We start from the raw sequence: 24,961 nt of genomic DNA, 5'->3' as shown, positions 1-24,961 counted from the left end.
CACTTCTCTTATGGCAGAACAGATCTCACTGGGACGCTCACAGCACAGACGGGTAGGACTGGAAGGGACCTCAACAGGTCACCTAGTCCAGTCCCCCTGCACTCAAGGCAGGACTACGTAATAACTAGCCCATGCCTGACAGGGGATTGTCTAGGCCTGGAAGGTGACTGTCTAACCGCTTCAGGAAAGCTTCCCGTGACAGGGAGTCCACCACCTCCCCAAGCACTTTGTGCCATTGTGTAACCACCCTGACAAACTTCAAGATAATATGTCATTTCTAGCGTGGGTGAAGTTTTAATACAGGTTGGACCTCCCTGGCCCTGCGCCCTAATTGATCCCGGATAAAGGATTTGTCTGGACCAGGGGAGATCATTTCTGGTTTCCCTGCTTCTGGCCCTCCCTGTTCTGTCCCGCCCTTCCCCTCCCCGCAGTCCAGTTAGGCTGTGCGTCACTCCCCTCCACTTGCATAACAACAAGTTCCTCTCCCTCCTCCCCCAGCGTGCTGGGATTCTCTGATCCTGGAACATCCATCATCCTTCTGGACTACGGATGTTGCCGGACCAGAGAGTTCTGGTTTATAGAGGTGCAACCTGTAGTGTTATTTAAGTAACAAAGAAAGAAAGGAACCTTTTGATCAGAGTATTCCACAGCCAAAGAAAGTACATACAGGTCAGTCTTGCATTTGTTGATGATATTCTGTTTATCGACACTTTTTTATACACAAACACAAACAAAATAGCAAATCCGGAGGGTGAAGGGGGGGAGGAATCATGCATAAAAAAAACCCTTGGCACTGTCCATATTCCCCATGGAGACTCTAAGGGTATGTCTAGACTACATGCCTCTGCCAACAGAGGCATATAAAATAGGCTACCCGACATAGTCAATAAAGCAGGGATTTAAATATCCCTGGCTTCATTAAAATATAAATGGCCACCGCACTGTGCCAGCTCAGCTGATCGCCGGCAGAGCGCGAGTCAAGATGCAGATCGGTCAACAAGGGAAGCCTTTGTCGACCACTCCGTTATGCCTCGTGAAACGCTCGGCATAATGGAGCGGTCCACAAAGGCTTCCCTTGTCGACCGATCCACGTCTTGACTCGTGTGCTGTGCCAACAATCAGCTGAGCCGGCACAGCGCGGCAACCATTTTTATTTTAATGAAGCCGGGGATATTTAAATCCCCACTTCATTGACTATGTTGGGTAGCCTATTTTACATGCCTCTGTCGGCAGAGGTATGTAGTCTAGACATACCCTAAGAGCACATATGTAACTAACACATAGCGTGGCTATGAACTTCTATTGAATTGATCTTCACTGGAGTTCTTCTATATGCTTTTACCTTAAAAATAAAGAGTCGGATGGGATTCTGTAAGTGCTGACAATGCACTGTCAGAGTCTTGAGAAAGAGCAAAGCACAGACATGGGCTGCTGGACAGACTTGCTATCAAATGTAAGGCAGGGAGCTAGCAGTCTGAAAACCCCTGGTCAAAAGGGAGTAGATCAAGGATCTCTGCCCATTGGAGGATACAGCAAGAGGCATGAAACCTTAAGGGCTTCTCTACACTTACTTCAAGAGCGATGCTCCAGAGAGCGATCTCTCAGGGTTTGATTTAGTGGGTCTAGTAAGGACCCACTAAACCGACCACTGATGGTGTCTCTATGAATCCTGGTACAGCACCAGGTTGTGAGGAATAAGGAAATTCAACAGGAGAGTTTCTCCCATCTACCTCCAGTAGTGGCAACCTAAAATAGTAGAAATTCAACCTAAGGTACTTTAACTCCAGTTACACTATTTACTTAGCTGGAGTTGCGTATCTTAGGTTGACTTTCTCCAGTAGTGCAGACCTGGCCTAAGTGAATGCCCTCAAAAAGACCAGAAAGGGGCAGAGGGAGGGTGTCAAAGTGCAGTTAATCCTGAAATGGGGACACTATTGTGACAGCAAGCGTGGGGTCTATTGTAGTGCGAATTGCTGTGCCTGCCAACACCAGGGAACACAAGAAAAGTAGAAGGAAAAAGCATCTCAGACCAAATGTAAAAAGAATGCTCAGATTTAACTGCACACTAAACACAGCAGGAGTCAGTTTATGGGGCCCTGGTGGGCCAACAAGGTTCTTCCGACCCGTCTATGAGGGCCAGGGCTCCCATTGGACAGAAGGTCCCATCCGTTTGCTGGATCAGAAAGAGGCTCTGAGTCACTGCAAGCTCAGCTTTTTAAACCAAAGAGCCTTTCTTGGTTTGAGTCTCATGAAAATTCAGCCTCAGGGGATGGCACTTTCTGCGGGTTGTTTACAATCCCCAGAGTAACCACCCCTCACCCGTTTCTAGTTCCTGGAGGAGCTGCAGTCACCGTCCCTCTCTCCCCCAAATGAAACACACATTTACATAAACCATTTGTAAATGTAATTCAGTGGCCTGATCCCATAGGTGGTGGGTATCAGGGGAAGGAGAAGGCATTGCCTTCCCAAACTGCCAGGCGTGGCCCTGCACACACGCCGCACCTTGCTTCAGCGTGGGGCCCGTGCTGGCCCCTGTCAGCTGGACTGAGGCTGGGGAGATTGGGACCCTGCGCTGCCATCTCTCCCTATGCTCCAGGGCACACACGGGGGGCTGGAGACCTGCCCTGCAGTGGAGAGTGGCTTATGGGGGGAGGGCAGGAGCTGGAGACCTGCCCCTATCACAAAGACCTGCAGGGGGTCTGGCCTCACTTTCCCCAACCCTCAGTTCATCCACCACCCATGTCTGATTCCCAAAGACAATGCCCAGGGTTACAATATCCGTCCCACTAGCTATACCCAATGCCTCCAGACACATCAGTTCTTTGCTGTGCTCAAGACCTGATTCAATGCAGTCTAACCCTTAACGGAAGAAATCCCCCAGTGAAAGTCAAAAGTAGTAGGCAGAGGGCAGCACTTAGCTTATGCCAGACACTGCTGGACAAGAGTGAATAGAGCCATGAATCATCTAATCCTGGAATGGTGAGGAGGCATTTTGCAAGCATATAATAGGTATGTTTCCTTGCTAGGAGTCATGTGCACATTCTTCTCATTAACACCCTGTGCAGAGAAGCCTCCTTAGAATGCCGTGGAGCAAGACGTTAACCTTCACGGTGATCTCTTTGACAGAGGGTGCGGGTGATTCCCTGCTCCTTGCGACCCTATCTAACTACAGACACACCTTAATAGTTGTAATGACGCGTTGGGGTTCCCCCGCTTCCTGCACCCCCGTAGCGGCACGAACAGACTCCACCAGCCAGTAGAATAGAGGGAGTTTATTGCTTCTCCAGGATACAGCAGAGCACAGATGTCAGCTGGTTACAGGAACTGGGGCTAAGAGGCCTCAGAGCCCCCCTTGAGATGAGGGTGGCTGGACCCTTCAGTTCCAGCCCCCCTCCCCAGCTTTCCAGACCCAAAACTAACTCCCTCTCCTCCAGCCCTGCCCCCCGGCCAGGGCAGCATTCCACCTTCCTTCGTTTCTCTCCTTGGGGGGTAGCTGGTCAGACAGGTTGAGAGACCCTCTTTGCATAATGTCTCACTCCCTGTCCTTCTGGGCTGTGGTACCGGCAGCAGCCAGTGCGGGTTACCACAGAGCCAGCATAGAAAGCAGCCCAATACCCCCACTACATCACAATAGTAGAGCAGCTTTGCTTTAGATCACTGGCAACCAGGTGGCATCTTTTTTTCCCCGGATGAGCCATTTTACCTTCCTGCAACCCAGAAGGGTGTGATTCGACAGTGACTCTGCCCTCTGTGTGCCTTGGAGAAAAAGGTCCTGGCCTATTTACAACATGGGCACTCCTAGAGCTATTTTACTTTAAAATCATAATAGAAATAACAATCCTATGAAATAATACGGAGCAGAGTTGCAGTGCCAGCACTTAGGAAATACAAATTGTATCTGAGACCCATGTTGTTAGCATTACTACAGTAAGTTTCTTGCATGCTATGACTGGCCCTTTAAATAGGTGTTAGCTTAGAATATGAAGTTATTTGTTTCATGCTGTATTTAGCTATGACATACAGGATTTCCTTCCCAGAGCTGAAGAAGAGCTCTGAGCATGTGTAACACTATGGTTACATCTACACTGCAGACTTTTTGCACAAGAACAGCCGTTCTTGCGCAAAAATTTGAGGCACCTCTACACTGCACACATGTTCTTGTGCAAGTAAATTTACAGTACGGTGTCAGAACAGAGGGCTTCTTGCACAAGAGTTATTCCTCTCCCCACGAGGAATAAGCCCTCTTGCACAAGAAGGCAGTGTGGACAGGCAACAGGGGTTTCTCACACAAGAAACCTCTATGGTTAAAATGGCCATCAGAGCTTTCTTGCGCAAGAGAGCGTCCACACTGTCATGGACACTCTTGTACAAAAGCACATCTCTTGCGCAAAAGCACATGGCAGTGTGGACATGCTCTTGCACAAGACCTGTCACGCAAGAACTCTTGCACAAGAAGCCTGCAGTGTAGCCCAAGAGGCAGAACCAAACCTATAACCTCTAGAGCTTAGTGCCTGAGTCTCTACGGCTTGAGCTATAAAGCCAGGGCCGAACTAAGGGGTAGGCTAGCCGGGCAGCTGCCTAGGACACCAACCTACGGGGGGTGCCTGGCTCCCAGCAGGCTGCAGCAGCCACCCAGGGCAGAGGTCGTGTTAACCCTCACAGTACCGGCCAGCAGAGCCCTTCCCCCCACGGCTGTAGGGCCCTGCACGGCCAGGCACAGCCTGCCCTGGGCAGCTCCGGGCTGTGCGCCATCCACCTACACGCCCTGGGGGTGGGCCCATGCATGCTTCGTGTGCCCGGAGGCGGGGCCACATGTCCCGGGGGCAGCGCCGTACACCTGGGTCCCAGGGCGCCAAATTGGCTCAGGCCAGCCCTGTATAAAGCCAGCTGGCTCTCACGGAAGGCTGTAGAACAAACTCTTTCTCTCTATAAGTGGTCTAAGTGCCACTCCCTGGAACAGTGAAACACACCCAGCAGGTGTGTGGGTTACAGGAGCAAAAGCTTGTCTCTCTCTCCCCAAGGGGAAAAGGCTCAATCAAAGACACTACCTCACCACTTTAGCTTATGTACCCTCCATGCTTGGCACACTTATTAAGGACACCCCCCACCTTGTGCACGAACTCACCTGAATTTGTGTAGATCTGCTGCCTCTGGAAAACCCTGTCTGCCTAGTGCTGAAATGCAGCACACAATCAATGCATTTTCTCAGCAGGTGTGGAAGGCAATGGAGCTGAAAGAGCTCCTGGGGTTAAATGCAATTGCATTACACTCCCTTCATAGCTACTGTTTCCTGGGGGAAAGCCAAGTCTGCTCGCACAAATACTAACCATGTAGGACTCCTCTGCATGGTAGCATAAGCAAAGGACCTTCTAGGTGTCTGTTGCTCTGAGCAGCTGGTATAAAGGAAGTTGTGCAGCCTCTCCCAGACACCTGTTGCTGGCCAGGGGCGTGGCTTCCTCTGTAGGCATCAGGTAACACCTGCCGCTCCCTCTTGTGTAACTACAACCCCAGGCTTGCAAGGGAATTTGAGCCACAGCCAGGAACAGGGGACATTCAAGCAACAACTGCTCCTCTTTTTGCTGCTGCAGTGGCTAAGCGAGGATGGTAGAAAGACACTTCTCCAAACTCTTCCAGAAAGGGTCACTCTTCCGCTTGTCCCAGCAGTATCAGCCACTGGGCAATGGGGAGCCAGGAGGGGAGGTAAGGAGTCCCTGTGCCTCTTGCCTGTTTATTGTGAAATATGGTGTGTGGATGGGGTTAAGCCGGCTGTGCGTTGCTGGCAATATTCTCTCTCTGTAACTAGGCCAGCTGTGCTGCTCTGTTGTATTATACATAAAGTGGAGGCTAATATTTATGGACGATGCTCTGTTGCCTATGGGGATGTGGTGTGGGTTAGTTAACGTCCGTGCACAATGGAGGGCGGGATGGTCCATCTTAAGGTATTAACATTCAACTTTATGTCAAGGCTTTGCCAGCCATACTCAGGTTTGCAGCATATGTCGTGGTGTTTGCACTCACTGGGGGGTCAGCCAGATGTACAAATCTAGGCCAGTATTCCAAGCACAAAAGCCCAGGCATGTGAATGAGTTCTCTGGCTGAACTTCCAACTGGCTGATTCCTTCAGTTCAGAATACAACCTGTTTGTGGGTGGGGTGAGAGGTGTGATCCAGCTGGTTTTTTATTATTATTATTATTTTACAACAACAACAAAACCCCACACCGAGCCATGAAATGTCAGTCACTTTCAGAATGACTTTTTGGTTGTCTCAAACATGTTCATGAAATGTGCTTTGGAGCATTTTGGAAATATACATTGCTTGGTGCTCACGCTATTCACCACGGAATGAAAGGTTGGTGTCTGTATTTTTCCATCAGTTCAGCTTTCTTCTTTCTTTTTTCCTCTAGCCACTCTCTGAAACTTGGCCTGCCTCTTGCTAGCATGGGTTTGCCAATGCAGTGCTACTCTGGTGTCTGTTGAAGCCTCTAGGGTCTATTGTAATTGAATTAATAATAATGATAGGATTTGATATTTTTAAGTAACAAAGAGTGTACCAGATCCTGAGGCTTGCCATACTCATGTAGGTATTGACCTTTGGAACCATTCACATGGGTAAGAGGAATTGGATTTCATCCTTTCTTCAGTGCCTGGATTGATTACTACTGATTATAATACTACCCCTGACTGGTGCTGAGCCACAGGAGGTCAATACTGTCTAGCAGTATTACCAATACTTCCACTGCTTACTGGGCTCTTAGAAGACATTTAGGGGTAAATTGGAGCTAATTAACAATGCAAAATGCTGAGAGCCAGGACTGGTGGCTGTAAACAGACTTTATGGGACCGCGGAAAACTTGGCCACACCATGATAAACAGACATCCAGCAAACTGAAATCATGCCAGACCATGGATGTTGCTGGACCAGAGGATGCCAGACTAGAGAGGTTCAACCTGTATATTGCTTTCCCTTTGTGGCATTTGCACCTTCCAAATGCTTGTAGGCAGTTATGTCCCTCTTAATTCACACTTGCCCAAGCTCTCTATATTGTACCTAGTATTCTTAATTTTTCTTCAAAAACTATTCCTTCCAACTCCTGTAACCTTTTCTTCATTCCTTCCTATTTGTTGTCTTCTTTATAATATCCAGTTGGCCAGAACTGTGGGTAGTAGCATATGTGTTGCCTCCGTTGTGCTACAGAGAAAGAGGGAGCCCTTCTTCTTTCTGCTACTGTATACACAGCCCAGCTTCACAGAGTAAAATGGAGGTACAACAGGGATGCCAAAAATAACTTCTGATCTTGCTGTGATGTGTGAGTAAGGGAGCAAAATAATTTCTCTCGTTGGCTAATATGTTAGCCCAGCAAAGATGAATTTGACATTTGGGAACTCCAGTCTATTGTTTTGGCCAATATTTGATGAGGGTCCAGTCAGTTGTCCACAATCAGGAAATTATAGTCACAGTGGCTTGTTCTGAATAGGAACTGGTTCTGCCATTCTCTCTACAGCAAAATAATTAATTATGAGTGTCTGCTCTCAATATGAGCACATGATCTCCTTGAATTCCAGTCTAAGTCTATGCAGACACTACAATGTGCACTAGCATGTGAACAAGAGTGAGCTGGTATATTTGTACCTTCAGAAAGCCTTTGACCATGTCTCACAACAAAGGCTCTTAAGCATAGTAAGCAGTCCTGGGATAAGGGAGAATATCCTTTCAGGGATCGGTAACACAACTACTCGTTGTTTTTAAAGTTACAGACTAACCAGCTACCCTTTGAGACTTTTTACAATTCGAGGCACTGCATTTAGCCATATGAAGTGGAAATCCATCAACGTCATAAAGGAAACTCACACAGAAACAGACATCATACTGCTTTTGCTGTTCTATATTATCTTTCATCCTGTTGTTTTCACTCCAACTCATCTGATGAAGTGGGTTTTACCCATGAAAGCCCATGGTCCTAAATATATATTTTTTGTTAGTCTCAAAGGGTATGTCTACACTACCCCGCTATTTCGAACTAGCGGGGTAATGTAGGCATACCGCACTTGCAAATGAAGCCTGGGATTTGAATTTCCCGGGCTTCATTTGCATAAGCCGGGCGCCGCCATTAGGTTTCCTAATCCGAACTAGCTGTACTCCTCATTCCACGAGGAGTACAGCTAGTTCGGATTAGAAGCCTAATCCGAGCTAGCTACTCCATGCCGCGTGTAGCCGCGCGGCACGGGGTTCGAACGAGCTGGGATTTAAAAATGGCGGCGCCCGGTTTATGCAAATGAAGCCCGGGAAATTCAAATCCTGGGCTTCATTTGCAAGTGCGGTATGCCTACATTACCCCGCTAGTTCGAACTAGCGGGGTAGTGTAGACATACCCAAAGGCAGGGGAACCTCAGGCCTGGGGGACGGATGGGGCCCTTTGTTTGCCTGGATCTAGCCCCCAAGGTTTGGACTCCCCCCAGCACTAGGGAGCCTGCACTGGTGCTCTAGCACCTCTGCTGCCTCCCTGGGGGCTGGAGTGCACAAAATCTACTAGGCTGGGGATCCCTAATCTCTGGTGTGTAAGGGGAATGCGGGGAGTGACTTTTTTTTTTCCCTCAGTCTAGGGTCACAGTGAGGTTGTTTTTTTTTTTTTTTCTGCTCCTCACTTGTGTGCAACCCCCAACTGATTTTTCTGTGAGACAGTGGCCCCCGACCCAAAAACGGTCAGGTGCTCTACGGTGCCACAGGACTACTCGTTGTGGTTAAAAGATAGGAAACAAAGGGTAGGAATAAGCTATCAGTTTACGTGGTACCGTAAAGTAAATAGCAGAGTCCCCCAAGGATCTGTAACTGGGTTTAGAACTTGTATTCTTCAATGTTCTGGAAAAGGAAGTAAACAGTGACGCTAGGTCTAGACTGTGGGGCTTTATCGGAAAAAGCTACACAAATTGCGCTCTACAAATTCCAATTGCTTTTGCGGAAGAGGCTTTTCCACCATTTGGCCCAGTCTAGACAGGGCCAAATGGTGGAAAAGCCTCCGCTTTTGGTGGAGCCCTTATGCCTTGTGAAACGAGGTATACAGGGCTCCCCGAAAGAGCACGTTTGTTCTGCCGCGAAAAAAAAAGCAGAAGAGCAAACGTGTTCCTTGGGCATGGTGGGATTTTTGTGGGATACCTCTGGTATCCCGCTAAAACGCCATAGTCTAGACGTAGCCAGGGGTGGCAAAGTTTGCAGAATTACACAGAATTGTAACGCTTCATCAGTCAGCTTTGGAATTAACTAAGGGATCAGGGCGGCAGGTTTATAGAAATGTTGGTGGTGCTCAGAATGGGTCCAAGCCCCACAATGCTCCTGCTTATGGCTCTGGGAGGGAGTTTGGGTGTGGGAGGACTGGGGTGTAAGTGCTTGGATGGAGTTTGGATGCAGGCTCTGGGCTGGGGCAGAGGGTTGGGGTGCAGGCTTTAGGAGGGACTTGGGGTGAGTGGTGCAAGTTCTGGGAGGGAGTTTGGGTGAGGGAGGGTGTCTGGGATGCAGGCTCTGGGGTGGAATTTGGATGCTAGATGCAGGCTCAGAGTCAGGGTATTGGGTGCAAGAGGGTCACAAGCTCTGGGATGGAGATGGGACATGGGAGAGGGTTTGGGACTGCAGGGTCTGTGATGGAGTTTGGATGCTGCATGCAGGCTCTGGGCTGAGCGGGTGAGGGCACAGGAGGAGGTGAGGGGTGAAGGCTCTGGGAATGGTTGGGGAGTGCAGTGCTTACCTGCCCTCTCTCCCACCCACTCCCCACATCTGTGGACAGGAGCTCTTCATATACTGCTGTCCATGGGCACTGCCCCACAGCTCCCATTGGCCGCAGGGGCACTCAGGATGGGAGCAGCATGTGGAGACACCCCCTCCCCTGCCCAGGGACTGCAGGGACATGCCAGCAGCTGCACACGGGGACAGCAGGCGGGGCTGAGGATGCTCTGGGTGAGATGTGCAGGGTGGCAGGCAGGGCCAGGAAAAAGACCCAGCCCTGAATTTTGCTGGAGCTGGACCCCTGGACCAGGAATATCCCTGGAGCCTGGGCACCATGGGCCCATAACTCACTTTCCCTGAAAGGGATCAAACAAAACAGCGGATTGGGCAATTATACGCCACATGAAACTGAGTGTTGATAAATGCTATGTAATGCGCACTGGAAAACACAATCTCAACATCACCTGCAAAATGATAGGGTCTAAATTAGCTGCCCCCCTTCCAAGCGCTGTTGGAGTCATTGTGGACAGTTTTCTGAAAACATCCGCTCCATGTGCAGCAGCAGTCAAAACAGAATGTTAGGAACCATTAGGGAAAAAGATAGGTGGTAAGATTGAAAACATCATAATACTGCTAAATATATCCATGGGATGCCCAGACCATAAATACTGCACACAGTGTCTGGCTGCCCTGTCTCCAGAATTATATATTACAATTGGGGAAAAAAGAATAGAATCATATAACACTAGAACTGGAAGGGACTTCAAGAGCTTGAGTCCAGTCCCCTGCCCTCATGGCAGGGCAAGCACAGTCTAGAGCAGTGTTTCTTAAACTTTTTAAGACCGAGGAACACCAAACAATATTTTTTTATGAGGAACACCAAGGATTTTTTGTTGGGGGGGGGGGGGGAGGGTAAAGGGGGGGAAGTTATTGAGCAAAAAAAAAAAGTTGCTTGTCACTTTAAGGGTGGCCATTTTGAACTCAGTTGTTCTCTGTGGCACACCTCTGACTGCCTCGTGGCACACCGGTGTGCCATGGAACACAGTTTAAGAAACACTGGTTTAGAGTAGACCATCTGATAGATGTCTATCTAACCTGCTCTTAAATGTCTCCAGAGATGGAGATTCCACAACCTCCCTAGGCAACTTATTCCAGTGTTTAACCACCCTGACAGTTAAGAAGTTTTTCCTAATGTCCAACCTAAACCTCCCTTGCTGCAGTTTAAGCCCGCTGCTTCTTGTCCTATCTTCAGAGGCCAAGGAGAACAATTTTTCTCCCTCTCCGTTGTAACACTCTTTTAGTTACTTGAAAACCGCTATCATGTCCCCTTTCAGTCTTCTCTTTTCTAAACTGAACAAGCCCAGTTCTTTCAGTCTTCCCTCATAGCTCATGTTTGCTAGATCTTTAATCATTCTTGTTGCTCTTCTCTGGACCTTCTCCAATTTCTCTATATCTTTCTTGAAATGTGGTGCCCAGAATTGGACACAATACTCTAATCGAGGCCTAATCAGCGCAGAGTAGAGAGGAAAAGTAGAAAAGGGTAACAAATATGATTGGGGTATGACATGGCTGCCATACAAAAGATGAAAAGGACTGTTCAGCTTAGAAAAGAGACAATTAAGAGGAACCGGGGTATATGAAAGAGGTCTATAATATCTTGGGTGGCATGGAGGAAGAAAGAAGTGTTATTTACCCATTCACATAATGCAAGAACTAGGGGTCACCCAATGAAATGAATAGGCAGCAGGTTTAAGACAAAATGAAGTACTCGTTATGCAATGCACAGTGAGCCTGTGGAACTCATTGCTAGGGGATGTTATGAAGGCCAAAAGTATTAAAAAAAACATGAGAGAGCCTCTGATGAACATATCCTCCTTGAAGTTATTAGCCAGGATGGTGAAGGATGTAGCCCCATGCTCTAGGAATCCCTAACTATCTGCCTGCCTTGAACTGGAACTGGCCAAGTGGGGGGAGAAAAAGGGGGTGGATCATTTGACACTTGCCCTGAATGGTTCATTCCCTCTGAAGCATCTGACACTGACTTCTGTCAAAAGACAGGATACTAGGACAGATGCACCATTGGTCAGACCCAATATGTCCATTCTTATGTTCTTAAACGCCTACGTTTTCTGGGTAAGCCTGAGAAGTAGCTGAAACAATGGGAAATTGGTCTCCATTCAAGTCCACAGAATTCTCCGTACAAAGCAAACACAATGTCAGAATGATTACATTGCAAGTCTCACAAAGATACTAAAATCATTTAAATGTACAACTGGAGACTCTTCCACAACGTCATTATGATGGGATATTAACATGTCAAACCAATTTCAGGATGAACTTATGGGGAATTGATTAGGATGCCATTATATTCTGAAAGCATAATGCCAAACATGGTTGTTGCGTGCAAATGTAAGAAAGGTTTTGATCTACTATACACGCACGTGCTCAAAGATTTTATTACATTATAAATAATTAACAATGACATAATTAATGTGATAACTCACAAATAACTTCCTGTCTTTTGTTATTGCCTGGTAATTGACCGATACACTCTCTATTAGTCACTGTAAAAGTCTTTCCAAATAGAAAATAGAGGGATAAAGAAGTTAAATCCCCACTTCAGAGAATGGTGTAATGGTTAAGGCATCAACTTGTGCTCTAGTAATCCTCAGTTTCATTTCACCTTATGTTATAACCCTCCAAGTCATGGAATTGCTGCATGCCTCAGTTACTCATCAAGAAAATGGTGATATTCATTCTTTGCCTTTTCTGTTTAAACTTGTTGCAACTTTTGTTCAAGATGGTTAACTTTTTAGTTCTGAGTTGGTGTCTTAAAATACAGGTGTACAGGGCTTACCAAAATGGGGCTGTGAGTTCAGTTGAACTGAGTTCCTAGAGCTTCAGAGGGGTAGCCACGTTAGTCTGTAACTGGAAAAACTTAAACAATGAATAGTCTAGCAGCACCCTAAAGACTAATAAAACATGAGGATGGTATCATGAGCTTTCGTGGGCACAGCCCACTTCTTCAGATGAATGGAGTATTAAAGTTCCTAGAGTAACATAAACACCAGTAAGAGGAGAGCTGACACACAACCATGATTTAAATAGGAAATTGGAAAGTTTAGAGTAAAAAGGAGACAACTCTGAAATATTTATGTAATGACACTCACAGCCAGGTCAGCTGCAGAAACAAGGACTGCTAAAAACACAGGTTCTGATAGTCTGGGCTAAAAGACCAAGGCCTGGATCGTCAATTTCATTGGAAGCTAGGAGCCTAAATATGTCTGGGGATGAGGGCTCAAACTCCTTAATTCAGAGTCGGTAGTCAATGCAATACCGTATTTAAGGTATTGCCACAACAGGAAGGCAGTTTCATGAGTTATCAGGAATGTAAAATCCCAGCTAATTTAGTTAAGTGATTAAACCTTAGGTTTAACTGGTTAACCAATTAAGTAGGATCCCGCTCCCAGCCCTCCTCCCTGCATGGTGCTGCTGCTGCTGGCCCCACACATGGGAAGTCCGGCTTCTGCTCCCACCTCCCTGCCTCCGCATTGTGGGTATCTCTTCCAACTCATGTGGGGATGGAGCAGCTCTCTGCCTGTGGCCAGCCATGGGCAGGGGGCTGCTCCCAGTAAAGTTGATGCAGAGTTAAGTGATTGTTTGTTCACATCCATAGTTCATATCAAACCTCTAATGTAGCTTCAGTTTGAACTTTGATACAAGCAAATATGCCTGACCAAATTAGGATGCAAATCAGATAGGAAAATGTGTCCCTTTCCAGTGAAGAATTTATTAAACAGTAGCTCTTGTTAAAAATGTCAAAGCTGGATTTATTTTTATTTTTTTGGGATGAAAAGAAGGAAAACATTTATCATGAAATGTTTCTCATTTTTCTACCATTCTCATTGATCATTCTATTTTTCCGTTCCTTTCATTATACTGTGTCTTGTACTTTGGCTCATTTGCTGAGTTGCAATCTGTTCGTGTCTAAATTACTTATAATTTAGTATCCTATTAGTGAACCTGATGCTGCATACGTTCATGCAAATAGCTCTAAGACATACAGATTCTTCACACACACACACACACACACACACACACACACACACTGGGTCAAAATGTTACAACATTTTTTTTTCTTCTGACAACTGCATTTTTTTTCATATTTGGACTAGAAATAGTTTTAAAGGATATTTCAATAATTTTTATTTTTGACCACAAAATAAAAAACAAAAGCAATTCATTTTCAAAAAATATCGTTGTTTCGTGTCAAGTGTTGGAAAGCCAAAAACAAAATGAAAATTTCCATTCAAAACAATTTTAAAAAATGGCGTGTCTATTTCATTTATTTTTTAAATCAAAATACTTTGCAAAAAGTTTTAAACAAAACTATTTCATTCAAAGTACTTAATGGAAACCAAAACTTGGATTTTTCTACCAGTACTACACAGGATATGTAAGGGTTTGCTGGATCAGAATGTAGGTTTGTTCGCTGTCAGACAATGGAGAGAGCTTAGCTATTGCTTTTTTGTCCTAAATGAGGTGCAGAGTTACAATTGTGCTTTTCCTTATTTTAGCATCTACCATAATGGGATATGTTCTTTCCCTTGCAACGTTCCCATTTCTCAACAGAGGTGTATAAGGCTACACATAATTATCACTCTTTACTTACGACTGTTATTGCTCAACTGTATGTTTACCCACTGAAAGCAAAACTGGTAAAATGTGCCCTTTAAAAGAAAATTGCCAGGAGGAAAGCAATGCTATTTAAAACCAGACAAAGTGAAAGGTCAGCACAGCGTATTGCACATTAGCAAAAAGTCAGAGCTTGTTTACATAGTCTTTAAGCCTTTGATTAAAGACTTTTAAAGGAGCAACTTTGCTGGCTGACACATTTAGCTCCTTACTGGTCATCTTGTCCTTGATCCTTCTGAATTTGCAACCAGAAATACTAAAGGTGAAAAATGTTGCCATGGAAACCAGTCCTTTGACTGCCTTTTGGTTCCTAGTCAGGTGCCCAGGCCTTGAGCAAACACTAGCTTCTTCCTTTAACCAAACGAAACAGAACTTGTCCCTAACAGCTTGAAGGAGACCAGTGGGCCTAATGTTTTTCAGCAAGCTGGGAGTTAACTTCATTCTCTGTAGTTCCCACACAGAGGTGGAGTAATGAAACAACCCAAGCAAGCCCTCAGGAAACTTTATAAAAGCAGCTACCTTATAAAGCTGAGCTCCCCCAGTCTTACCCTGTTACTGAGTGGGTGGAACTGTATTCCGTGTGGGTCTGTGTTTAGGTTAAAAATGTCTTGTGGCTGTAATCTGCACACCCAAGGACATGAGTGAAAACCTGGAACGTGTACTGTCAGTCCACCTAGGGTTGCCAGGTGGTTTAACAAAAAATACCACCACCACCCCCAAAAAAATACACTGGGAAAATTTCTGTTGGGGGGGGGGGGGGAAAGGGGGGAAACCAAAATTGTTAAGGGGGGGAAGAAAGGGTGCTGCACCTGTAAATGGCCCCGCGCTCCTTATTCCCCCTCCAGATGTGGCAGGGGGAAATTCTCCCCACTGGGCTTTTGTCCAAGGGAAACAGGAAACACCAGACATTTCATATGTCCAGTATTTTCTGGTGTGTGGTTTTTTTTGTTTCGTTTTTTACTGGATGGGGGATCCGAATACCGAACTGGCCGGGCGAAAACCGGACACCTGGCAACCCTAAGTCCACCAGACTTGACTTTAGGCTCAGGCAATACAATGAGAACAAGAATGTACAAGTTTAAAATCTCTCTCACGGGGAGAAAGTGAAGGTGCTGTGTGTGAGGGGCGCTGTGTAGCAGCAGTGTAAGGAACTAACTGGGGTGCAAGCAGGCTGAGGTGAGGAAGGGGGATCTCTTTACATGGGACCTGTCAACTGCAACAAAAGCCAGGAGTGGGGCCATCTAGGCTTTGGGCGATCTAGGCTAGCGAGTGGCCCTCCTTCATCTCCATGGGCCACAAGAGGGTAGTAACCAAGGCGCTCTCCCGGGACAGGGTAGCTTTGCTAACCACACTTGCGTACCTAGAATTTGTGGGGGGGGCTGGTTGAACCGCAGCGGCGCTTTGATTGGATGCAGATGGAGCTCAGGGCTCTCACAGCGTTGTGTGCAATCAGCACGCCCCTCACTTCATGTGCCCTTGCTTTGTAGGCACGTCACGTTAGTAATACTGGTAGGGAAAAAAACCTGCACAGATGGAAACCAGTGGAATCTGGCAACTCTGCTCATGGACAAGAGTAAGAAAAACATCTCATGGACCACCCATAGGATCCCCATGGGCTGCATGCAGGTCGCGGGATGCCCACCACTGCTTTAGAAACTTCATTCACATTTCCAGTACCCATGAAAGCTAGAAACTTTTTTTTTTTTTAAGTGAAAGCTGAGAACTTTAGAGCCAAGGGCTGTTAGAAAAGCATCAAATATTGAGACTCGCAGTGAGAGTTAGCACCGCTGCTTAAGCAGAATTAAACGGCATTGGGGCCACAACACCACGGGCTGGGAGGTTGAATACCGTGCAATGGAATTCTGGTTTGATCTCTCTAAGTGTGTGTACTAGACCTATTGCTGGTGTGCCAAGCAGTGTAGAATATTTCAAATATGACACCACATGCACGTACATGTACATGGCGTTAGTCTTTCTGGCGTTAGTTTTGATCTGCTTCCAGTAAATACTACCGTGGGGAGGGTGGGAAAGCAAGGATCAAGTTTTACATTTGGAAAGGGTCCTTGTTTGACCAAATTCAAGTCTGTAAGCCAGCTCAAATAAACCTACCCAGGAGAGGGGAGCAAACAATATCCCAGAACAAACAACCCTAACCAAACAGAAACTAAAAGTCAGTATATCCTCTTGTGAATGAGAAGGAGATGAGCATTTCAGAGTCACAGAAAGTTCTGCCTTTCTCACCCGTTCCAGATTTACTTTCTGTCCAGCATGATATGGATTGAATCAAGCACAACAGTTGCAAAAAGCTGTGACGTTTCATAAGGCGTGGTGGGGCAGAACATGAATGACTCCTCTCCTAAACATCTGCTCCTTTGAAACTTGCAGCACTGCCAAACAATAGTTACTCTAATAATTTTATTTTCTCCTGCTAACTCTTCCTGGAGTGACATGCTCTTTATTGTGTTTAATTTAAGATGCAGCGCATTGCTTACTTTCCTGGTGCAAGATTGCTGTTTTGAGAAGAGGCTAGTTCAGCAGCACTTATGCTATAGAAATGGTAATATATCTTAGGAAGAGATCCATTTATCATGGACAAACTATGTTTTCGATACACAGTTCCAAGTGGGGAAGGGGAAGTTCCGAACAGGTGTGGCTTTTGCAGCTATGGGGAATTAGGTAACCCTTCAGTCTATTCAAGTCAAATTACAATCTACATGCTTGTCTAGCAAATGCCAATTCATTTTGAACATTGTAATCTTGCAAAGCCATGCTTCGTTTACCAAGTGGCATGTCCTAACACATGCAAATGAGCTCCTATTAACAGTTCTTTTGTAACAATACACTTTATTTCAGCAAGACTTCTCACATATGTATCACCAATAAAAAAAAAATAATGGCTTTGCAAGAAATCTTTCAACTTTCATAAAAGGAGTCGATTATGATTATAGATGAGACTTATAAAACATCTAGTTGATAAACCACTGGGCTGAGACTCAGGTGACTTGAGTCCTTATATCTGGCTCTGTCATTTATCAGCAGTGTGACTCTGAGCAAGTTTCTGTGCCTCAGTTTCTCTCTGCACCTTCTGTCTGGCTTGTCTATCACAACGGATTCCTGTTCTCAATTACAGTGTCTAAAGCCTACTATCATACACACTATTATTTGACATGGGCTACTGAGTCTGTAAAGGAAAATCATGCTGTCCCTTCCTATCAGAATTTTTTCTATCGGGGGCTTTTCCAGTGGTGTCTGAGTGTCTTTGAGAGAGTTAACAAATTAAAGGACAAAGGAGAACTGATCATTTATCTGGGCGCTGATAGAGTAGGGAAACGTGCTTAATCTAACTGCCCGAATCAGCAAACTGAGTGTGATACTGCACAAAGATGTCCAGTGGGATGCAAATCTTAATACAGCCACTCCCCGAGTTATGACCACCTCCACTTACGACCATCCGCACTTACGTCCAAAGCAGTCGTAAATGCGGATCCGAGTTACGAACAGCGATCCTCGCTTACGAACAGCACGGTTGCCATGTAACTCTATGGGATCTGAGTTACGAACACTTCGAGTTACGGACCAAGTGTTGGTCCGTAACTTGTTCATAACTCAGCTGTAAAGAGTTTGGGAAACTGAGGCTATGGCAACACTGCCGTTAATTTTCAGGAGAGGATATGCAATTTGCGCTTGTATTTGCATATCTTCTTCTGATTCTTTTTGCAGAAGAGGTTTTGCCAATGAAAAGCCCCTGTAGACGGGGCCATTTGTTTGGAAAAAAACCCTTTTGCGCAAGATCCTGTAAACCTCGATTTTTGAGGAATAAGGGATCTTGCAAGAGAGGTATGTGGGGGTTTGTTTGTTTGTTTGTTTTTTTCCTGACAAATGGCTGAGGAAGTGGGTCTGGCCCACAAAAGCTCATCATCTAATAAACCATCTTGTTAGTCTTTAAAGTGCTACATTGTCCTGCATTTTGCTTCAGCTACCCCAGACTAACACGGCTACATTTCTATCACCTGTCTATATGGCGCTTTTTTTCAGCAAAACCTCTTCTGCAAAAAGAATCCGAAGAAGATATGCAAACGTGAGTACGACTTGCATATCCTCTTTGGCAAAAAAATGGCAGTGTAGCCATAGCATGAGTGACTGAATTACAGAGGCCCCAACCCTGAGGTGCTATGATAGTAAGCCCGATGGCCATGGCCATGCCACAAGTTACGGTAGTGTAAAGCTGCCATGGTTAATATGTCTTTTATGCCAAGTTGTCCTTGGAGGACTCCACGGAAAGTGTCGTTGCAGTCCTCTGAAAGTAGCATGGACAAAACTGGAGACCAACTGGACAGATCTTTGGCTTGAGTGCCAATATGCTCAGAGAAGAAGGCTTTAACCGAAGTCCGTGCTTGAAAACCTTGTTTGTTTGTTTTTTTAATTTATGGGAGAACAGTGTTAGCTGAAACTGATCATAAGCCACTTATTAGCATTGCCAAAAGGGGCCTCTTAAACCTCCGCCCTTTGCCTTCTTCCTCCCGCCCCAGAAAACAGATGTTTGATTTACAAATCAAATAGAAACCTGGGAAAGATGTCAGGTGCAGACGCATGCTACAGAGCATTCAGCTGAAGTACAGGTTGAACCTCTCTAGTCCGGTGCCCTCAGGACCTGACCGGTGCCGAACCAGAGAATTTGCCAAACCATGTGAGGTCAGTATTGTCTAGCAGCATTACCAACACATCCGCTGCTTACGGGGCTCTTAGAAGACATTTAGAGGTAAATTAGAGCTCAATAACAGCAGATAACACTGGGAGCCAGGACTGGGAGCTGTAAATAAACTCTATGGGACTGCAGGAAAGTTGGCCACACCCATGCTAAGTGCACATCCGGCTAACTCAAATCATGCCAGGCCATGGATGTGGCCAGTAACGGTGCTGAACTAAAGATGTTCAACCTGTACCAAGGAGCAAAATCTAGAGCTAGCAATTATGCATGTTAATTTTCTCTCTCTCTTTATATGTTCTTGCTGGACAACAGAATGACATCATGTGATCAGTATCAACAGGCTCTCTCAGCAAAGCGGAAGGAGGGGTAGGCGAGCATAAAGAGCAGAGGGTGCAGCCCACTAGTATTTTACAAGAGAACTCTGTGGTCTCCCAGAACACAGAACTGGGATTGCCAGCAAAGCTACAGAAGGCACTAGCACAGAAGGCCGGGGACATACTGTCCCGGTCACCATCACCAGTTCAAGCAAAGCTCTCAGTCTGAGGTAGGATTTTGTCAAGGATCACAATTCTGGTGACACTAAAGTGTTGGAGAGAAGTGTGCTAAAGGGATACACAGAGGTCTTTTAGAGATTGTAAACTCTAAGGCTACGTCTAGACTAGCATGATTTTCCGCAAATGCTTTTAACGGAAAAGTTTTCTGTTAAAAGCATTTGCGAAAAAGAGCGTCTAGATTGGCACCGATGCTTTTCCACAAAAAGTGCTTTTGCGGAAAAGCAAAGTGTCCGTGCCAATCTAGATGCGGTTTTGCGCAAGAAAGCCCCAATCGCCATTTTCGCGATCGGGGCTTTTTTGCGCAAAACAATACCACGTTGACTACACTGGCCCTCTTGCGCAAAAGCATTTGCGCAAGAGGGCTTTTGCCCGAATGGAGCAGCATAGCATTTCCGCAAGCACACTGACAATTTTACATGAGATCGTCAGTGTTCTTGCGGAAATTCAAGTGGACAGTGTAGACAGCTGGCAAGTTTTTCCGCAAAAGCAAGTGCTTTTGCGGAAAAATTTGCCAGTCTAGACACAGCCTAAGGGTATGTCTAGACTACATGCCTCTGGCAACAGAGGCATGTAGATTAGGCTACCCGGAATAAGCAAAGAAGCGTTTCACGAGGCATAACGGATTGGTCGGCAAAGGCTTCCCCAGCTGACTGATCCGTGTCTAGACTACCGTGCTGTGCCGGATCAGTTGATAGTCGGCACAGTGTGGCGGCCATGTTTATTTTAATTAAGTGGGGATTATTTAAATCTCCGCTTCTTTGCCTATGCCAGGTAGCCTAATCTACATGCCTCTGACAACAGAGGCATGTAGTCTAGACATACCCTAAGAGAAGGCACATGCATTGTTTATGCTGGCCTCAAATGAACAGTGAGAAAGTTGTTGAGGTTGGTCTCCTATACTAAAAGTACAGACTAAGTCAAACAAAAAAAAAAAAAAACCAGTTAGTGACACAGGAATAATTGGTACCTTTGGAGCAGTATAAGAATAGATGTGTTTATGTTGCCTGGAAAAAACTATGCCCTCGTTCGTAACTTGTTCTTGCTTCTCTGAAATAGCTTTACTGCAAGACTCCACACTAAACAGGTAACTGTGCCCATCAAATTTACTATTGCTGGACATGGCGTATTTAGTCTCGTAATGCCAGACCATGGACAGCACTTGAGTGTGATGGGACCTCTGGGATGACATATAACCCCCCCCCCCCTTTCTCTGTCCACCTGGACCCACTTTTACTTGGTCTTGCTGAGCCAGGCCCTCCAGTCTCCTCTAGCAAATCCCGCAGGCAAGACCACCCCCAGCTGCAGCTAAAGACCCTGAGATCAGCTCTGGGAAGACTCGGATTAAGGGATTTACTCCAGCATCCTGGAACCATTGGAGAATAAGCTTCCACTTCTGGCATAAAAAGGACACATGCACACGCAGAGAAAACAAGAGGGAATGGCATCCCCTGTCATGAACATATCAACTTGTGCGTCATAGGTATAACTGAAGGGGTCAGACCAGCCATTCTGACTACTCTTGTGATTTTTGAGCAAATAATTTAACCTCTCTGCCTTAACTTTACCCATCTGTAAAAGAGAAATGATAACGATATGTACCTGCCACAGGAGGGGGGGAGGGGTTGTAAGGGTTAATTATTTAATAGTTAGTGTGAAGACCTTTAACTGAAGGAAAAGGGAAGAAAGAGGCCAGATAAAGAGAGGAACCAAAAAACTAATGAAATAACTGTGCAGATTATTCTGGCATTCTTTGGTCTGGCAACATCTGTGGTCCAGCATGATTTTAGTTACCACACGTCCACTTATGAGTGTGACCGAGTGTCCTGCAGTCCCATAGAGTTTGTTTACAGCCACCAGCCTTGGCTCCCAGTGTTATCTGCTGTTGTTTAGCTCTGATTTACCCCTAAATGTCTTCTAAATGCCCAGCAAGCAGTGGAAGTGTTGGTAATGCTGCTAGACAATATTGACCTCACATGGCTTTGCAAATTCTCTGGTTCAGCACCGGTCAAGTCCTGAGGGTGCTGGACTAGAAAAGTTCAACCTGCACTAGCTATGTCCTTCTTCCCTAACAACTGCTTTATCTGTCTTACCCAGAGAGATGAAGAACGGGCATTGACAGCAGTTAAACAAGTGAAAGAAGTGATCGCTTTGCCCCCCAAAGAAGCTTGCAAATGCCGTAAAGAAGATTTGGCAAAAAGTTTACAAGTAAGGATTATTACATATTGCGTAACTGCACTTTATGGAAATATGGACCTGCCCCAATGTCCCACATTGTTTTACTCAGAGAGGAAGCCAAGCTGTGAAATTCATGTCCAGTTTTAGACGTGAACATCTGTATGCTTCAGGTAGGGATCCGGTCTATCCTTTTCATTTGGGTGGCTTTCTGACACTCAGGAGTTGAATAATTGATTTACTTTGTTCAGGTCAGTGATGATGATGAGTTAAGGGAATTTCTGACCCACAACTGCATTAGTGTTTGGGCAACACAGGCAGCCAATTGCTTTTGGCTCATCACTAACAGGATCTAACACAGTTCTGCAAACTCACCTGTAAGAGGCACAGCCATGACACTCTGTCCCAGCTCCGTTCTAGGAAACTCTTCACAGTGGATATAGGGCTGGAAGGAACTTTCTGGGTCATTACATCCAATCCACTGCTGTTGCAGGCTACCCTGACATATAATCCCTTGTTTCCTTTCATAGATGTATCCTTCTTAAAACCTGTTAGGTGGTTTGTTCCCACTACTCCTATTAAGAGGCAGCTCAACAGTCTCACTCTTCTGATGGTGTTAGGAACCACTTTCTAATTTCCGTTCTAAATGAATTCAAGTTCTATTTATACCCCTTTTCTTCCTGCAGCATTCCTAGCATCTAACTCTATGACCTTCACTTCATGGCTCTAGAACCGTAGGGATTCCCTGGTACATCTTCTGGGGCTTTCACTGGGCCTAGGCCACTGGCTTTCAAAGTTGTGGGGTTTTGTTTTTGGCTTTTTTTCCTCGTGACCCATTTGAAGAAAATTGATGCTCGCAACTCTTCATAATTACATCTTTTGACTAGAGTGTGGGCTCTGGGGTGGGGCTAGGAATGAGGGGTAGGGGTGCAGTATCGGGGCTCAGGGCTGGGCCAGGGGATTGGGGCACCGGGTCGGGCACAGACTCCCCTCCAGCAACTCCCAGTCAGCAGAGTAGCAGGGATTCTAAGGCCCTGCCCTGGCACCTCAAACCACGCTGTGCCCCATAAGCAGCCAGTGGCAGGTCTGAGTCCCAAGCAGAGGTGTGCAAGTGGCTCTGCATGCTGCTTTTACATGCAGGCACCGTCCTCCCCAGCTCCTATTGGCCAGGAACCAGCCAATGGGAAGGCAGAGCTGATGCTCAGGGGGAGGGCAGTGCGTGGAGCCCTGTGCCCCCCTCCTAAGAACTGGAACAGGTAGGAAGCTGCCTTAGCCCCCTCACTGGTCACCCTACAGCAAAGCAACCCAGAGCCCAGTACTGGCTTGTGATCTGTACTTTGAAAACCACTGGCTTAGATCATGTGATTTATACCTTGCCACGGGAAAGGGATGATGTGGGGTGTGCATATATATTCAGCTTCCCCTAAGGAACCTTAGGATGCATTCTGCCTCTGGAGGAATATTTTAAATATTCTATCTATATTACAGTTTGCAAGGGGCAGGAACTAATAATACAATGTCAGTAATATATAGATGTAAAAGGAATATGCTGGAGGATAGAAATCTAGAAAACACTGATCCACCAAAGCACCAAAGGGAATATTGTGATACTGAATATATGATATAGTTTTTCGTTTTTATTCTCCACTGAAGAAACTAAAAATCCATCTTTATTTCCGTGTTGGTTTGTTCTTTTTTATTTGGCAAAACATTAATTTTTTTTTTTAATTTCTATTGAACCCAACAGCCAGTTTTTATTTCGTGATTCATCAACTTTGGAAATAGCATTTGTTAATGAATTTGTGTTCCTTCTTCTAAATCTATGGGCAAAAGCAGTGTTTATATTTTATTTCATTATATCTATCTCTATATTGTTGTTGTTTTTATATCTGATCATTTATGTCTAATAAGAGGATGTTGTGAAGTCCAAGTCTATAATAGGGTTCAAAAAAGAGCTAGATAAATTGATGGAGGCTAGGTCCACCAATACTTATTAGCCAGGCTGAGCAGGAATAGTGTCCCTAGCTACTGTTTGTCATGGACAAGCTGGACATGGATGACAAGAGTGGGATCACCTGTTCTGCTCACTTTTTCTGAGGTACCTGGTGTTGGCTACTGTCGGCAGACAGGATACTGGGCTAGATGGACCTTTGGTCTGACCCAGTACGGCCGTTCTTATGTAGGTCAGTGTCATACTCTCCACACAGATAAGTTGAAGACATGGTGACAGTTTAGACATGAGCTTCTAGGCAATGTTATTTATTTTGAATGCTGTTTGATTGCACGATGCAGTTTTCCTGGATGATTTTACACTGACTTTTAACCTCCCTCCAGGTGGATTTACAAACTGGACTCTCTGACTTTTCTGTGCTACAACGCAGAATAACACATGGCTGGAATGAATTTATAGTAGATAATAAAGAACCAATATGGAAGAAATATCTAGACCAGGTAAAGAGTCCACGTGTGGTTATAGCGCAGTCCATTCAAAGGTGGTTTCACATTGCTGTGGTGTGCCCTAGTACCCGGCAGTGAGAAAATCTGTTCTGAATGGATCTGAATGCTTTCATGTGTTAGAAATTATATGGCTTTTAATTATTTCCATGACTCCAATCCACCAAAGAGCATAGAGACATGGGGTTTCACTGAGCCTGGGGGAGAGTCATTAGAAATCACGGGCCATGTTTGTATTACAGTGAGATAAGAAAAAGGTGGATCTTTAAATTTAAGACATTGTACACTGTATATACATTAAGAGCTTTGTCGTTCTTTGCACCAGTTGCATAACAACACTATGGTTTTGTTAGTCTTTTAAGTGCTATCAGTCTATTTGTTGTTGAGTTTTTTTAAGTTTATCCTGTACAGACTAACTTGGCTACCCCCTGAAACCTCTGAACACTATTGTTATTACCCTCAAGCCAGTGACAGAAGAATGAAAGCCAGGCTGAATAAAGCAAATAATACTTAGAACCCACTCTGATTTCAATTATAACACAGTACAGTGAATGAAACCAAAGAGCGCTAAATCTTCAACAACAAAAGATGGCATGTTTAAAGCTCAGATGACCGTTAACTTGAGCTCTCATGTAACAGTAATAAATGCAAAATTGCGATAT

General features: G+C 45.5%; 1 protein-coding gene across 2 annotated transcripts in view; it reads left to right on the top strand.

The window, feature by feature from the left end:
• The first annotated feature begins 5,454 nt into the window (after positions 1-5,454).
• The window catches only part of ATP2C2 (ATPase secretory pathway Ca2+ transporting 2), a 56,649-nt gene continuing 37,142 nt past the window's right edge, over positions 5,455-24,961 (top strand). The window contains exons 1-3 of one of the 2 annotated variants that reach the window (XM_014579380.3): positions 5,455-5,700; positions 21,768-21,878; positions 24,180-24,296. In XM_014579380.3, the coding sequence (XP_014434866.2) occupies positions 5,602-5,700; positions 21,768-21,878; positions 24,180-24,296 (327 nt within the window). In that variant the 5' untranslated portion in view covers positions 5,455-5,601. Of the gene's footprint in view, positions 5,701-16,938; positions 16,969-21,767; positions 21,879-24,179; positions 24,297-24,961 lie in introns of those variants that run through there. The other variant, XM_014579381.3, reaches the window with a different exon arrangement.

Source organism: Pelodiscus sinensis, chromosome 12 (assembly GCF_049634645.1).
Source record: "Pelodiscus sinensis isolate JC-2024 chromosome 12, ASM4963464v1, whole genome shotgun sequence".
NCBI lineage: Eukaryota > Metazoa > Chordata > Testudines > Trionychidae > Pelodiscus > Pelodiscus sinensis.
Note: the sequence above shows the minus strand (reverse complement) of the source record. Positions and strands in the feature narration are given on the sequence as shown.